The 15,411-nt window shown below is 39.6% G+C and overlaps 1 protein-coding gene across 2 annotated transcripts; it reads right to left on the minus strand.

Annotated features, from left to right (window-relative positions):
• Positions 1–215: 215 nt before the first annotated feature.
• Positions 216–11,807, minus strand: tnk1 (tyrosine kinase, non-receptor, 1). Of its 2 annotated transcripts, XM_027015607.2 has the most exons (14): positions 11,718–11,807; positions 7,676–7,866; positions 7,436–7,506; positions 7,150–7,341; positions 6,555–6,707; positions 5,747–6,024; positions 4,901–5,027; positions 4,551–4,697; positions 4,119–4,213; positions 2,694–2,912; positions 2,510–2,574; positions 1,836–2,296; positions 1,104–1,199; positions 216–1,024 (listed from the first exon to the last, which is right to left on the minus strand). In XM_027015607.2, exons 2-14 carry the CDS (start codon positions 7,833–7,835, stop codon positions 875–877), a joined length of 2,214 nt encoding a protein of 737 aa, XP_026871408.2. In that variant the 5' UTR covers positions 7,836–7,866; positions 11,718–11,807; the 3' UTR covers positions 216–874. The 2 variants fall into 2 exon arrangements, with proteins under 2 accessions (XP_026871408.2, XP_026871409.2); XM_027015608.2 differs by lacking the exon at positions 11,718–11,807 and having other exon boundaries at positions 7,676–7,952.
• Positions 11,808–15,411: the final 3,604 nt, after the last annotated feature.

Raw genomic sequence — 15,411 nt, forward strand, 5'->3', positions numbered from 1 at the left:
AGTTCACTGATGGATTCAGATAAAAAGCTCTAAAGATTTTACAGAACATGAATCAAAATCTATTTCAGTTAACCTATTGAACAGATTCTCAACAAAAGTTACTACTTTAATAAAACATTTGCATATAAAACTGTAAACACAGTAAGAGGGTGCTCTGTGGCGGCAGGACTCTTCTGAACTCCCCCCCCCCCCCCCCCGCCCCTAAAAATAATATTCCTTCATTATAAGCATATTAGTGTTGAGCATTGAAATAATCTCAGCACCTTACAATACATCTGAAACTCTTAGGTACCGCAAACATGCTTCACTCATTCAGCTGGTAGTGGACAATACCAATACAATATATTCTTATATGTAGGAAGCAGGACAAGTGGATTGGGTTTGTTGTCATAGGAAGATATAATTTGAGGAAGCATCTTTCATAAGGCATGTCTCTTGATCAGCCGTTTCAAAGTAGGCTAACGGAGTAGAACTGACATTGTTCATTTCCTCATACAGCAGGGATAATTATTCTACGTTGTATAGCACAGTTCATGGGCAATGGCAAATACCAAAGTGTTTCCAGTTAGTAGTTCTTCTATGACACAGCGTTTTAACTCCCATCTTGCATTTTCAGAGTGGTACAAATAGGGATTACCAAAAATCTGCTCTCCTTTGGCTCAAGGCAGTGTTGGACTACGCTACTCCAGTGCCGCAGGTGTCCGATATCCATGCTGGTTTAGCATGGTCGTCAAGGAAGTTGAGATGCTCTCTTTTAGCTCCAAGGCAGTGGCTTGCCTCAGGTCTTGAACTTCTAGCACCTGCTGGTTGTGAAGTTGCGCCGAAATGCACCATAGGATGGTTGGTGTGGACAGAGCTCAGCAAAGTCTCTTTTCTAAATTCTGTCCCCACGTCTTTCCAGCGCAGCATCTCTGGCCATGCGGAGGACAAAGCGACTGGCGTGTTGCAGGTCCCAGTTGTAGCGTGCTAGGATCTTATAGCAGTCCTCTCTGGAGCACTGGGTCATTTGGTACAACTGCTCGGTCTAACATGAGGACAGGAGTGCATGAGTGAAAGTGAGGCATATATGAATGTTAAGATGCAAAGGGCAACATGATTATCACCTTCAGTTGCTGCTCTGCTGAAACTGGATTCCAGTCATTGCGCTGTAAAGCTCTCTGAACCTCTTCAATGGTTACTCCATGGACTGCGTCCTGGACCTGTTCAGGCACAATTTTTACCACAGGATTAAAAAGACAATTTCACTCTTACCCCAAAGATCAACAAACAGAAGGTAAAAATATTAAGTAGCCCAATTACATTTTTAGGAATCTCTTATAGGCTGGGCTTGTGTGACATCTGCTACTGTACGATATACTGTTGTCTAAAATGGACAAAAATACATACTCCTTGTATTTCCAGCTTCCAGGTGGCTTCTGCTATAGGTTTTAGCTGTGGACATGCCCCCCCTCCCTTTTTTTAATTGATAATTATGTAATTGGAAAACAAAATTTGTCGCAGGAAATGTATGATGACTGTCATGCAGTATGCTCACCCAAGAGGCGAATGGGTGAGGAGAAGCTTCCAAAGTAAACTAGAGAATCAGCATTTGTACATCTAACATATTTGGGTGATGAACTACATTTGGCATTTGTGTAAAAAAATAAGATATTTTCCCATAATTGAGTGATGAGGATTATGAATAAAACAACAAACCACATTTATGACATTTGGTTCAGTTATTGTGTTTGCATTGTTTCTGTTAGTACCTGGCTGGATTAAATATCTCAGGAGAAATTGGTGACATCAAAAAGGCAAACACACTGACTAATTTCCAAAGAAACAAGTGATCATACCTGCGATACGAGTGCCTCCTTATCCATCGCTACTTGTGGTGGATACCTTTCCTGTAGCCTCTCTCTTACTTTCTCTCGTTCTCTCTCCTTCTCTCTTTCCCTTTCGAAGGCATTGTCTAGTTGGGAAGCAGATTTGGCCAACTGGGCCATCTTGTCTAGGTTGCTAACACCCATAGCCTGCTGCTGTGCTTGTAGCTGCAGGTTTGGATGGGCAGGAGAAGGCCAGGGAGTGGGGACTAAGTTTCCTCTCCAATCACGCATTAGCTGTGGCTTGCGTTTGAAGTTGGGGGGCGGCGGTCGTTTAGGAAGATTGGCGCCACTGGCATCACTAAACCTCCGTGGGTCCTGGATTAGGTGAGCCGGGATGCCCCTACGGAGGTGAGTTCTCTGAGCTAGGCTACCACCATCCTCAACCTTGTTTTGATTAATGCCCAGGACTGACTCAAGACTTCGAGACATACCTAAGGAAAACATAAGGATTGGACCGAGCCTTAATGTAAAGTAATAATTTGATTACAAAATAAAAAGACATCAACTGATTTTACACAGGAATTTGGAAAACTTAGCACAACTTACTACAAAGTAACTATCACACTTAGAAACAAATATTCTAGAGCATAGCATTTGGAAGGATTCAGCTATGATACGATGCATTTAGTAATGTGTGCTCTAACCTGCCATTTTCTTTAGATTAGAGCCTTCCTTCTCTTTTGGCAAAGAAATCCTTGCGTTTCTAAAACTGAAAACATGATTGACAGTCATAAGTCAAACTCCCATTAAAGTCACACTCACCAGGATGGTTTACTTAGTATTTGGCATTAAAAAAAAGAAATGAAGAAATCCACCAGCACCACTCACTCATCGAGCCGTTCTGGGGTTCCCCAAGTGCGCTCTGGTTTCATGTCTCCGTGTCCTGTGTGCTGCAAGCTTCCTTGGAGAGGAGGAGAGATAAGACCAGCAGGGGTAGCGGGGCCTGGTGCACCTGCTGAAGACATGGGAGGAGCAGTCAGGGCTGGGGGAAACCAGCCCACACTCAGCGTCCTCTGGTTCTGACCCTTCCACTCACACAAATCCGGCCTGGGCAGAGCACAGAGTAGAGAAAAGCACAGCCAGTAAAACACACTCATATATTCTGCAGGCTCACTTTAATCAGTACCAGCAAAAGGGGATAGGCTTATGATTATCATCTTTGTAGAATTTTGGATTCTTGTCATCAGTTATTAGGTTGTTGTTTTTTTGGGTTTTTTTTGTTTTTAAAGGTTTTTAAATTTAAATTTGGTTATTAGTAAACAGTGTATTTTCCTATACGTATAAATGTCTTCTCAGTTCAGTTCCATGACACAGAGTGAAATAAATAAAACACTGCTCAAATAACAAATAAATTTGCTCATCATCATTCCCTTCTGTGATAAACTGGGTGTGGAACTAATATTCCAATGAGCACACTTGACTGACTGGCTGTTGTGCTAGTCAGGCCGAGCTATTTATAATGGCACAACAAGGGAGAAACAGAGTAACGATGAGTAACTGATGATAACTATGCAAATAAGTCTAATTTTAGGCACCAGAGATGCCTTGTTCACAAATCCTGATGAAATGGTAGGTTTTTTTTGTTTGTTTGTTTGTTTTTACCATTGGGTTGAAAACACTGCTTAGACACAAATGGCTAGCTCTGTGGATATTTAAAAATTATGTAGACTTCACTGCAAAAAAGCTTATAGCTAGCCTAGCACTGACTACCTTTTTGTTTTCCTATTGTTAATGTCAGTGCAGCCTGATACAATGGCTGCTTTGAAATATAAAATCAAATTTAGGTCTGGGTAGAATCTGTTACTCCAAGACAAATCATTACAGTCTGTTAATCCACATGAGTAAATATTACAATCGGCGTTTCAGCCTGACAGCACAGCTACATCAGAATGGGAGAAACTCTGGTGAAATAAATTAGTAATTTACTTGACTTTGTGATGGTATTTATAGGACATAGTTTTTACATGTACTTATACAAAGAGCAAGATTAATCTAAACAACAACAACACAGATTTAGGCTCCCTAGATCTTTAAGTAAAAACTATGCTTAAAGAAAAAGACAAACATTTGCCTTCCCTGTTTTGCCCTTCAAAGGCCCACTTCTCAGCTCTTCGCAGGAGGCCCAAGGACAAGAGGACAAATTATGAAAACTGCCTTAGAGGGGCTGGCGCAAGTTAACAATCTCTCCCCGTTCACCCTTAGCGTTCCTCCCACTCCTGTTAATGTGTGCTGGTCCCCGGGCCCCTTCCTTACCCATGATCTATGACGATCACTAGGTCATTGGTTTGTAGAGTGAGCTTTCTGGGAGCTGAAAAATCCCGCACTGCACGGACCTCCTTTGGCTGAGCCTAGACACATACAAGTGAGAAATTACCAGAGCACTGTATAGGCAATCAGCATAAACCTCAATCTAATAAATTACTACAGCTGAAATGCTTAAGTTTATTGTTTGTTTTTTATCCTAATGTTTCTGATTTGTTTTATGAAAATCAATTCTAAAAGGTCCAAAGTATCTTTTATTTCTTAAATTTATATATTTCTTTAATTACTAAACTTCCTGAACAAAGACATCTGTTATTTAATGCGTGTAATGAGTACTAGTGTCAAATCCCTCTCTTGAAACCCTATATAATGTCACGTATAGATCCAATTCAGACCCCAGTCTAGTGTTCCTCAGGCACTGACCTCAGCAACCATGGTGGTGAGTCGGGTGAAGGTAGGCCTCTCAGAAGGGCTGCAAGCCCAGCACTTCTGCATCACGCAGTAGAGCTCCTGTGGACAGTCTGTCGGCCTCAGCAGCCGCTCACCCTCCCGCTCCACCCGAAACAGGATCTGCACACAGATCAGTTGTACACAGTTGTTTTTCCCCATGAGTTTTCAAGAATTTGTGCTGAAGGTGCCAACCGAGCACAGCATAGCACCCAGTAGGCATATAATCTTACTGGAAGTCACTTTAAATGTTTATACATTTCTTATTCCGTGGTCTCATTCTGGTTAGGAATTCTCATAAACACAGTAAACAGCCACATACTAACCTGTCTCCCCGACATCCCGAGCCAGGGCTCCTCACAGTAAGTAAACATTTCCCACAGAGTGACCCCAAACATCCAGACATCTGAAGCATGTGAGAAAGACCCCACACGCAAACTCTCAGGAGCACACCTAGGGGGGAGGAGCAAGGGAGAGATCAGACTGTGGAATCAAAATGTCTTCAATAAGTACTTATCTATTTGGCAGTTTGTTGCACATGTATCAGAGAATCATGTCCATGAATTCAAGGCTTCACAAAATGACTTTTTACATACATAAAGTCATACATTTGCTATTGTTTGTTGTCTTTAATCCAGGAAGATGTCATCCCTGGAGGGACAGATCTGTGCTGTTTGGGTATGCCTGACTAGTCCTAGTTTTGCTGGTATGATGTATCCAGTTAGTCCTAGTGCTCAAACAGTATAAATCTGTTTGTTTCCCCCATAGACTTTCATTCCAATAACAAAATATTTTAGTCTATATTTGTTTTATTGTAGTAATTCTTTTTTCCATGGATTGTTTTTGGGGGAAACGCAGTGATACTCTATACTCTCACATGAGCTATGTATTTCAAGCCAGGACATTGGGGGGGGGGGGGGAGTGAGTTATACCATCTATAGTGCCATCAACCAATCAGCATTGTTAAATGTTACTTCTCAGCATTTCAGTCTATTGGCTCTAATTAAGTAAGACCTCGTGAAGAGAAAGATGGCACTATCCAAGACCTGTATATCCAAATTGTATTACTTTCTCTAGATCCTACAATATCTTCTATGTCATCCATTTAATAAACTATTAAACAACAACAACAACAACAACAACAACAAGGATAACCCAAAATAGCCTCTCACCAGGCAAACGGGATGCGTCTGTGGGGCCCCATGATGTATTGGTCTCTGTCCTGGCCCAGATCCCTCATCAAACCAAAGTCTCCAATCTTCACCAGCTCTCTGGAGGCCAGGAGAACATTCCGGGCTGCAAGGTCTCTGTGAATGAAGCGCCGTGCTTCCAGATATTCCATCCCTGCAGCGATCTGGGTACTGAAGAGCCAGAGGCGGCCCAGTGGGTAGTTGCCCTGCCGCAAGCGCAGGGTGTCGTACAGAGAGCCAAACAGAGCCAGCTCTGTTACCTGAGGTGAACAAGGCCATATAGGCAAGAACAAAAGGAAAGAGGGTAAGGTGGCTGTAGAGCTGGTTCATCAGCCGGCTCATAAGATGGCTTAATCTTCCACGGCCTGGAGGGCACGGCATTTCCAGGTGATGGTTAGTCAGAAATGCACTCAGCAGACGTTTTTATTAGACACACCTTGCAGATGTAAGGTTAGTGTTCACAGCCATCTGTTGCTGCATGCAATTTGTGTTAGCCATTCTCTAGATCCTCATCAATTATTAGTCTCTGATCAGAAAGCTGAAGCTGGGTGGATTGTTTCATGTGGTGGGCTACTCTAAACCCAGTAGTAGCAGTTATGTATGAAAAGACAAAAACAGGAACCCTTCTGTGCCTAAACTTTACCAGCATACTCACTACCATGTCACTATTATTGCTGTGTTGAGAATGATCAGCCTGCCAAAAATATCTGGTTAGCAGGTTAGCAGTGATCCTGACACCAAAAACCAGCCAGTGATGAAAAAAGGGTAGGCTGTTTCTCATTCATCTCACCATTTTAAGAGGCTGAGTGAGGACCACACCATAGAGGCGAATGATGTTGGGATGGTCCAGAGACTGCATGGTGGTGACCTCCTGCAGAAAGTCAGTCACTGTATCTGCCCCCCTTGACATACTGCTCCTAAGGGACTTCACAGCTACAGGCAGCTGTGGTGAGTATGAGAAGGAGGAATAGGGTTAAGTGACAAAAGACAGAGACATGGAAGCAGTCTAGCATATGGGCAGCACAGTCCAGAGATCACTCTGTTGTGATTCCATTAGATACTCCAACAATGAACACGTGCTAACATTGGTATGTTTGTCCATGTTTTGAACAGGATCATTAGCTAGTTTTATCAATTTCTGGAAAATCTAGTTTCCTTGATATAATGATAGAAAGCCTGAATGTGTTACACTGACATATGACTAAGCTAACAAAACAACAAACAGTTGTTAATTTCACTGTAGAATTAAATAGTCTATACAAGCCTTTGAAGTCAGATGTCACTAGGGAGGTTAGCAATGCAGCCAAAATATTTCATGTCTTGTTTTGGCTCGAGGTGCTTATTGTCTTTGGGTAAAACATCTTGCCAAAGGGAAAGACTCTTACCACTCGTCCAGTAGGTGTGTGCCATTCTGCCCTCTTCACCACACCAAAGGAGCCTGATCCTAGCTTCTCCCCAAAGACCAGCTCACTGTCCTGTATAAGGCACGTAAGTGCTCGTCCCACATCCGGCCTCTGACCAGATCCACCAGCAATCCACTGCTCACCTCCTTCTGGGCCACGCCCCCCACTGAAGACCTGTTATGGTATTGGACAGAATGACTGACACATTGTCTAGCTAATGCCAAAGAGATGTCTAGTGAGAACACATTGGTGGGGTGCAAGAGTCTACCTTGGACATCCATGACCGTGGTCGCATGCTGGTTTTGTAGCGCTTGACTGCTTCCCATAATCGTCTTTGTCCTGTTGATACAACAGCAACGATAAAAAGACTGTATTAAAGAAGCTTTAAACAACTATTAAAGATAGTACTCACATAGATTATGCTACATAATTAGTGCTCTGAAGAAAATATAGCTCATATCTTCAACTTCAAAGTTACACGAAAATAATCAAAATTAGGAGTAAAAACCTGGTTTACTGATGCCAATCTGTTCCAAGTCAGACTCCTTAACGTAGTCCAGGTGCTCAATGCGTGTCACATTGAGTCCATCGCGCATCCTCAGGTAGAACCGCTCCAGCTGCACCTCCGCCAAAAGCTGGTACAGCCACTGACTGTCTTGATCCATCATAATTACATGGTCCTTTTGCGCAGCAGTCAATCTAAACAGTGACAGGTAGTGTTGGTAGAAGCTGCACTTCTAGGATTTAGGCACTGGTGCTCTCTCAGAGTAAAAGGGATACTATACTCAAACTCATCATGAGCTTAAGTGGTTGTACATGCAGATTGGTTGCGTTGTTACAGAGGTGGTGTCACTCATGAAATAACAAATCTAAAAATAAAGTATGCAAAACATATCATTTCTTTACCACATCCTGCCTAAAGACCCCAGCCCACAACAACAATGTAAGGCTAGCTTGTTTTATAACTTTCTGCTAAAACTTTTCTTTCATCACTACAACATTTAAATAGAAAAACTGTTAATCTACATACAAAGGGGATTTGGGTGAAGTCATCTGATTCCACTCTGATGACTATCTCAGAATATAGGATATAACATGGGCAGCATAAGACTGAAACAAAACAACCAACATGTATCTTACCTTAATCACAAATTTTAATTCTATCATCTCTAACCAAATGCTATTCATGATTCATTTCTCACTATAGGAAGTAAATAAATAGCATGGTATATATAAATATAAATAATTTGGATCCGAAGTGAAAATGGAAAAAATAAAAATAAAAATTGAAAATAATGATTCCTAATGCTCTAAAAGCTAAAAGGCTCACTCTTGGCAGGCCTATCTGCACATGACACTAGGCTCCTGTGGCTGATCCAGAAGTCAGCTATACAACTCCTATCCAATCTTGTTAAGATCATACCCGTCACTGTTGCATTCCCTTCACTGGCTTCCTGTAGTCATCCACATCAGTTTTAAGTGCCAGAAATGTACCTGTTCCTTCCTACTTGAAAGCACTAATCTCACACCACACCATAGCTCATACCCTTTATGCCAAGTACAGCTCGTCTTGAATCACCACCTCTCAACAGACAGAGAAGACGCACCTCAAGAATCTTCTCTGCAACAGCACAGAAATTATGAAATTAACTCCATTACTTATCCATATAGTGGAGTCCATTGCCCTCTTCAAATGTAGACTGGACCTACCTCTTCAAGAGGCACATGAACAGTCCCTTGGCACTTCACAGGCACTCAATCACTAAGCCTGCATTTACTAATATACATATTTTTAAAAGGTCTACTACTTGTAATTAAATGAAATGAATTCCTAGAATTCAGTGTACAAAAACTCAAGTCAGAAAGCAAAACAAAACAAGAAAGAAAGAATAATTATAGGTATAGAATGCAGGACAAGGAAGAAAAGGGTAGCTTTGCTATAGACAAAAAACCCAAGGCAGGGGCATAATGCCCCTTCACACATGGCATGATTACGACACACAGTGCCTTGGCTTAGAGTACGCCCGGAAACAGCAGCCTACTGGGATTTACAGCCCACAGCAACAACCTCTGCTTCACTGGATATGCAGTGATGTGGTCAAGCTTTGTGTGTACCTCTGCTTGTTAATGCATTTTTATGTGCATTTCAGAAAAAGTATCTATGGGATGAAGCACCACTAAAAAGTCACTAAAGAGGCTAAAGGCAACGGCAAAGTCACTGTAGACTTGGGCAATAATAAACATCTGCCAGAACTTCATAATTAAAATAATCACCTTTTATTACAAAACATCATCAAGAGCAAATGAAGCTATATAACAAAAGATATTCTATCCAGTAATAACTTCCAGGATGGAAATCGTGACTCAATTTGGTTTTTGACATCCACGCTCTGAACATGCATTTACAACTACCTGTAGTTCCTGCTTTTCAAAAACTGGTCTTCCACAGACAAGTGTTGCCCTTTCCATTAGAAGCATCAGGTCGGTGTAACAGGACAACTTCCACCAGTATTGAAATGTAGAGGTGCACAGGTGCTGCATACTTTAATAATTTACTAAAGTTTTGAACAAAAGTGAAACCAACTGACGAATCAATTAGTGCGTACAGAGACCGAGTCAAAATGAAGGGGCTTGTTCAGGCAGGTATAGGATAACCAAGAGTGTCAAAATAAGATTCCCAAAGACTACACCCAATTACCCACACCCATCTGCAAAAGAAGCAGCTATGAGTTAGAAAACAGAGTTTCAGATACACTGTGTGACATAATAGTTTGCCAACCCAAGACTAAACATAATCTTTGACCAAAACAACCTCTCAATGGGCCAACTCCATTTATGCTGACTTACATTAGGTTTCACATCTATCTGAAGAACAGCCATACAAAAAAGTGAAGACACACAAAAGAAACACTCAAAAACATTCAAATCACATAGATCACTTCCATTATAAGCAGAAAATACAGCATACAGCATTTCTAAACTGACATGCCAAGGTTCTTTTTCCTGGAACAAAGTGAGCATGATAACAGGCATGTCTTGAAACATCTACAAGCTTGAAATTGTTTACAAGCTTGAAAAATGCACGGTGTTTGTTAATGAGTCATATAGGTAAAATGTAAGTAACATCAGTAAAGGGATTATGGGTACAGCTGGCTCTGGCTCATTCAACACTACCTTTAACAAAACTTCTAGTCACTTCATAAGAAAATCCAAAAAGTAAATTAGGCATTATAAAGAAATCAATTATTTTAGTTTATTAATTTGATAAAGTAAATACTGGGGACCCCAGTGAAGATGGTTCTTCATTATCTCATTTCCCACAAATGTAGAATGTGGTAGTATGTTTATTTAGAGACTCAACATAACACATCCCATATGATGGTAGGAACCATCTTAGATTGTACTATGAATGATCACTGGTGACTATATGATTGTTCATTTCTCAAAACATGGACTTCCAAAAAAGAACCTGGTTATCATGTTTAATTATATGTTGTAAAAGGTGACTACTGTGAGAACATTTGTGTGGGGTCTGCTGCTGTTTGTGATACCTTGATTTATTAAAGGGGTCAGAGGTATCAATGTTCTTTCTGTCCCATGAACATTTTGACACTCCGCTTTTGACGTCATCTTTTTTTATATGGCCACTCCAAAATATGCGATTGGCAGTGTCATGCCTGCGTAATATGATAAAGAAAAATTCTTACGTGTCCACTAGTAAAATCTATTCATCTAGTAAAATGTATTCATCTAGTTTAACAAGTGATAATATCCTCTGCTGGTGGACATTTAAAATTTATTGCATAACTCCTCTTTATTTCTAATGGTGAATTAAAGGAAAATAATTAAAGGGAAATATTTGTTTACAGGTGTTATAAGTACTGTGAAAGTGTAAATACTTTTGTCAAGTCCATGGATTGAAAAAGCCTTTGATATTAATTAAGCAGATACTAATTATATTTAGTATAGACGTACTACATTAATAATCTTGACAAGCACCAAGGGCAAAAATAAAATATCAAGATTTACAGCACATTTTAGAATAGATAACTTTCATTTTGTTGGTGCTATTTAAAGAAAACATTTATTTTAAAATTAGTAGCATTAAATATAAAGTAACCATGTTTTATTACGGTAAACAAGAATAAACGCCAGTTTCGTTTCATTTAATTAGAATTCGTTCAAAGCATAGCAGGCCAAACACACAGACAAGGCCCCGCAGGCACGCCTGCCAGTGTGACGTAAACAAACGCACAACACGGTGGTCAAGGTGGGCTGTTCAAACGAGAGGTACTTAGTTTATGTGCAGCTCTGCTTCTTATTAAAATGGATATGGGGTTGATCCATGAAATACATTCCCTCCCCTCTCGAAAAAAATACACAAATTAGGCTTACGGGGTTCTGTCCACAACCTGTCACAGGCCTACCCAATGTTCCAGCTTTCGAGGTCGCCGCTCCCTGATATTATTTTGTTACGTATTACTTCGTTTTAGATTTTAACAGTTTTCGTTACAAGTGAGTTGTCCGTAATGAATTCGTGTTTCACTTACTAAATGTCTTCAGCTCTTGGAAGGCTTCCACGAACTCTCCAGCACTTGCCAGTAGGCGATCGTTCGCCAGAATTTCCTAAACTTCCTCAACTCCACTCCACTCCGCCTCCGCCTCCTCATCTCTCCGCCCATCCCTATCTACCTGTAGACTACGTACGCAAGCTAAGCGTAGCTCAACCTACTCAAACTCTGAGATTTACAAAACAGCGTGTTTTCTGTAGCTTGTGAAGTTGCACTGCATCAAACCTTTTTTTTTTTTTTCGAATAACCATTTAAAAAATAATAATACTTGTAGCTAATCTATGAACTCAATTTGTGTTTGATTCTCAGTGCAAAATAGTCGGAAATATAGAAGAATGGTTTTAAAATGTTGTAGTTCTTGGCAACAATTAGCTTGAATGCTTGAATTCGAGTTTCATTCATAACTTCCTGATCTGGTTCTGCCAGTCTTACCGGAATTTTATAGTTTCTCATAGACACCGCCACCCACCACACAAACAAACAAACAAACAAACAAACACACACACACACACACACACACACACACACACAGACAGACACACCACTGTGCCTTTCAACACTTAATACAATGCCATACGTTTACAGTTGTCCTAGGAAAAAATAAATCAAAGCAAAAATTGGAAGAAATATAAGGGAAAAAATATAAATACTCTTTTGCTTCTTATAGGTTGCAGCTTACTTCTCTGTGTGATTATAAAATGCATATCAAGCAAAGAACGATATGTTAGAGATATGTTTAATTGAATGAGAAAAGTAGGCTATATTTCACAATTACTTAAAAAATTACTTTAAAAAAGCAAAAAAATTTACAGAAAAATAATAAAACCAGGCATGGCCCGGTGCCTATGTTGTTCCTATTATAAAAACACACTCCTATTATCTTTGATTTTTGTATCCATCTCTTAGTCTCTAATACTGGGGTTTTAACACACTCCTCCACATAGAACTGATCCATATCTCAAGGGACCTTTGTATATACATTCCCCTGACATTCCCCTTTAGCCTTTCAGTTGGATTCAGATCTGGTCTTTGACTCGCCATTTATTACCTTTGGGTGCATTCCTGTGCTTCTTTTAAAGCTTAATGCTTTTTAAATTTTTATTTTTTTTTTAACTTTTTTTGACATGGCGTAGGTGAAATATTTGACTCCATGATGACAAGCTCTCCAGTAAGCTCTCTCGAATTATGCAGTTCTGATTACTAGGCCATAATGGTTATAGGTTAAGCAACAATAATTATTACATTTAACAAGAACAAGCCTACTCTTCTACTGTGCTACTAAGGAGTTAATAATTATGCTGATGATCTTGATAACATAAACATACATTGATAACACATACGTTTTAACAGTTCATTAATTTTTTCACTTACTCGGCTCTCATTAATTGCCTACTACTCTAGCCTATTTCCCAAATCAAAGCCTACTATAATTTAAATTTGAGCTATTATTACTATAGCCATCACTTAGCATTGTACTAAAGTTAAAGCTAATAATTTAACTGTCGACTAGAATCGTCCACCAGCAGAACAATCAATAAACCAACCAAAGTTATGTACCATCTACATTTCCACAAATCCTTCAAACTGCACTTTCTATCACTTCTCATGGACCTTGATTGCCAATGGTGGAGTTACGGCTAACACAGCTGAGTGGCCAGTGCTCCGAGTCACTGAAAAGAGTTGTTTTTAGATACCCATCATCAGAAATAGGCATCGTTTCTGAAAGGTAGATGCCACAATCAAGTGGAAAGTGTCACCCAGTAACATTATTAATGGTGGATGGCATCCTCGAAGTAGAACTAGAATTCTCAGACTGCCCCTCAAATGTGATAGTTCTTTGAAAAACACAAATTAGGGTGTGTAGATCATCAAGCATCATGATGGAATTAAAATGACTCACACCAAAAGACAAGGTCCAAGCAGGCCACAGATTACCAAAAAAACAAGCACAGTGCTAATGTGAGAATAAACTCATGGCAGACATTTCAGTCACCAAAGTTTCAGCAGTGCCAGTGGAGACATTGTCGAAAGACACTTTATACAGGAACTCAAACCAAGATTATGGCTGGACCCGATCCCTGAGGTGTAAATAATCAGAGACATCCAATCCATAGAGAAAGAGCCATTAAAGTGGATAGAAATATGTAGCAATCCAGTTAACCACTGTAAAGCCACAATGGTCACTCAATGGTTCATTTAAATGTAGGAGCCATCAACCCACTACATAAAAAAGGAAATGAATCCAATAACAAGAGTATATAAAGATCTGCCATGAAAGTAGCTAAAGTTTCATTAAGCCCCAACAGATTTTGAGTTCTGAAATTTAAAAAAAATCCATCTGCTTTCCCATATATAAGTTATCAATTTTCATTATTAAATTTTGTTTTAAAAATAAATTTAGGCATAAACCATTAGATTCTAATGCTTTTAAGACTATGAAAACCTAACATTCAATCAGATGTGTCCAAACCTTTGACTGGTACTGTATATGTACAATTAATGTGGGGACTGACAGGAGTGTATTTGGTGCATCATAATACATTTATATTATGACTGGACCTGGTAAATGACCTGGGTTGTGTTGAATGGTTCCAGGCCTTTATAAGAACTGAATCAAGCCAATTTCTACAGTACCTCCAATAAGTAGATTTTGCTGGCTTACACCTCAAAACGACTATAGACCAGACTCCTTTTAAGTGGTATGGTATGAAAATGTTTAGCATGAAGTAAGATACTTTTATCCATTGGTTTAACATACAAAGTAGTGGACAGAGTAAAATCAGTTTTACTGATTTGGGTATCTAAAATTAATGTTTTTTTTTCCATGTTGAAATTTATGGTATTATAGAGTTAACATACATATAGACTTTCAATTCTGACAGAGAACCTTTAGAAAATTTGAAAATGTCAATGTATTGTTTATATAAAATCAAGTTGGGGCTAAAATGACTATTAGAGTGTGTATATATATATATATATATATATATATATACACACACACAATTCATTTTGAAATCCCATAAATATGTAGTGAATATAACTCCCATTACTGTACCTTGAATTTGTAAATAGAAATTAGTTATTAGACATGTTAAACAGAAATTGTGTGGGTGCCTTGAGATCTACACACTAGTCTAGAAAAACTGCTTGACCTTGTAATGGAAATTACATTGCATTTGTGTTACAAGAACACAGAGCAGAGAGTTCCTTTTTCTTCAAACTCTGTGCGCATTGCTAGAACATTGCAACAACTACACCTAGTATAATCTGCCAATTTGGTTTCTGAGAAAAACCCTGTTGCATGTCAGAATCTGGCAGGGAACAAAACAAACCCTTTTTAGGTAGAAAGGGAGCAAAACCCCAAACTTTGTGTTTTGCTTGCTTGAGAAAACCAAAACTAAATATAAACAAGTGGAAAAGAGGATCCTGCCTCTCTCTTATAGACTCCTTGTGTGTGTAACTGAGATGCCCTCAGGCTGACAAAACATTTGTTTTTGCTTTACCCATTGATGTCCCAGTTATCTTTATTGTAGGACTGGAGATTTCCACCACAGACTCCAAACCACTAGTATGAGAAATTTCTACTGAGGCCAACTATTTCACCATCAGGGTAAGCAACTGTGGATAACTGTTCAAGGAAGGGCACTACACTGCATTCCTAATTATGCAAATG

This window comes from Electrophorus electricus, chromosome 19 (genome assembly GCF_013358815.1).
Source record: "Electrophorus electricus isolate fEleEle1 chromosome 19, fEleEle1.pri, whole genome shotgun sequence".
Lineage (NCBI taxonomy): Eukaryota > Metazoa > Chordata > Actinopteri > Gymnotiformes > Gymnotidae > Electrophorus > Electrophorus electricus.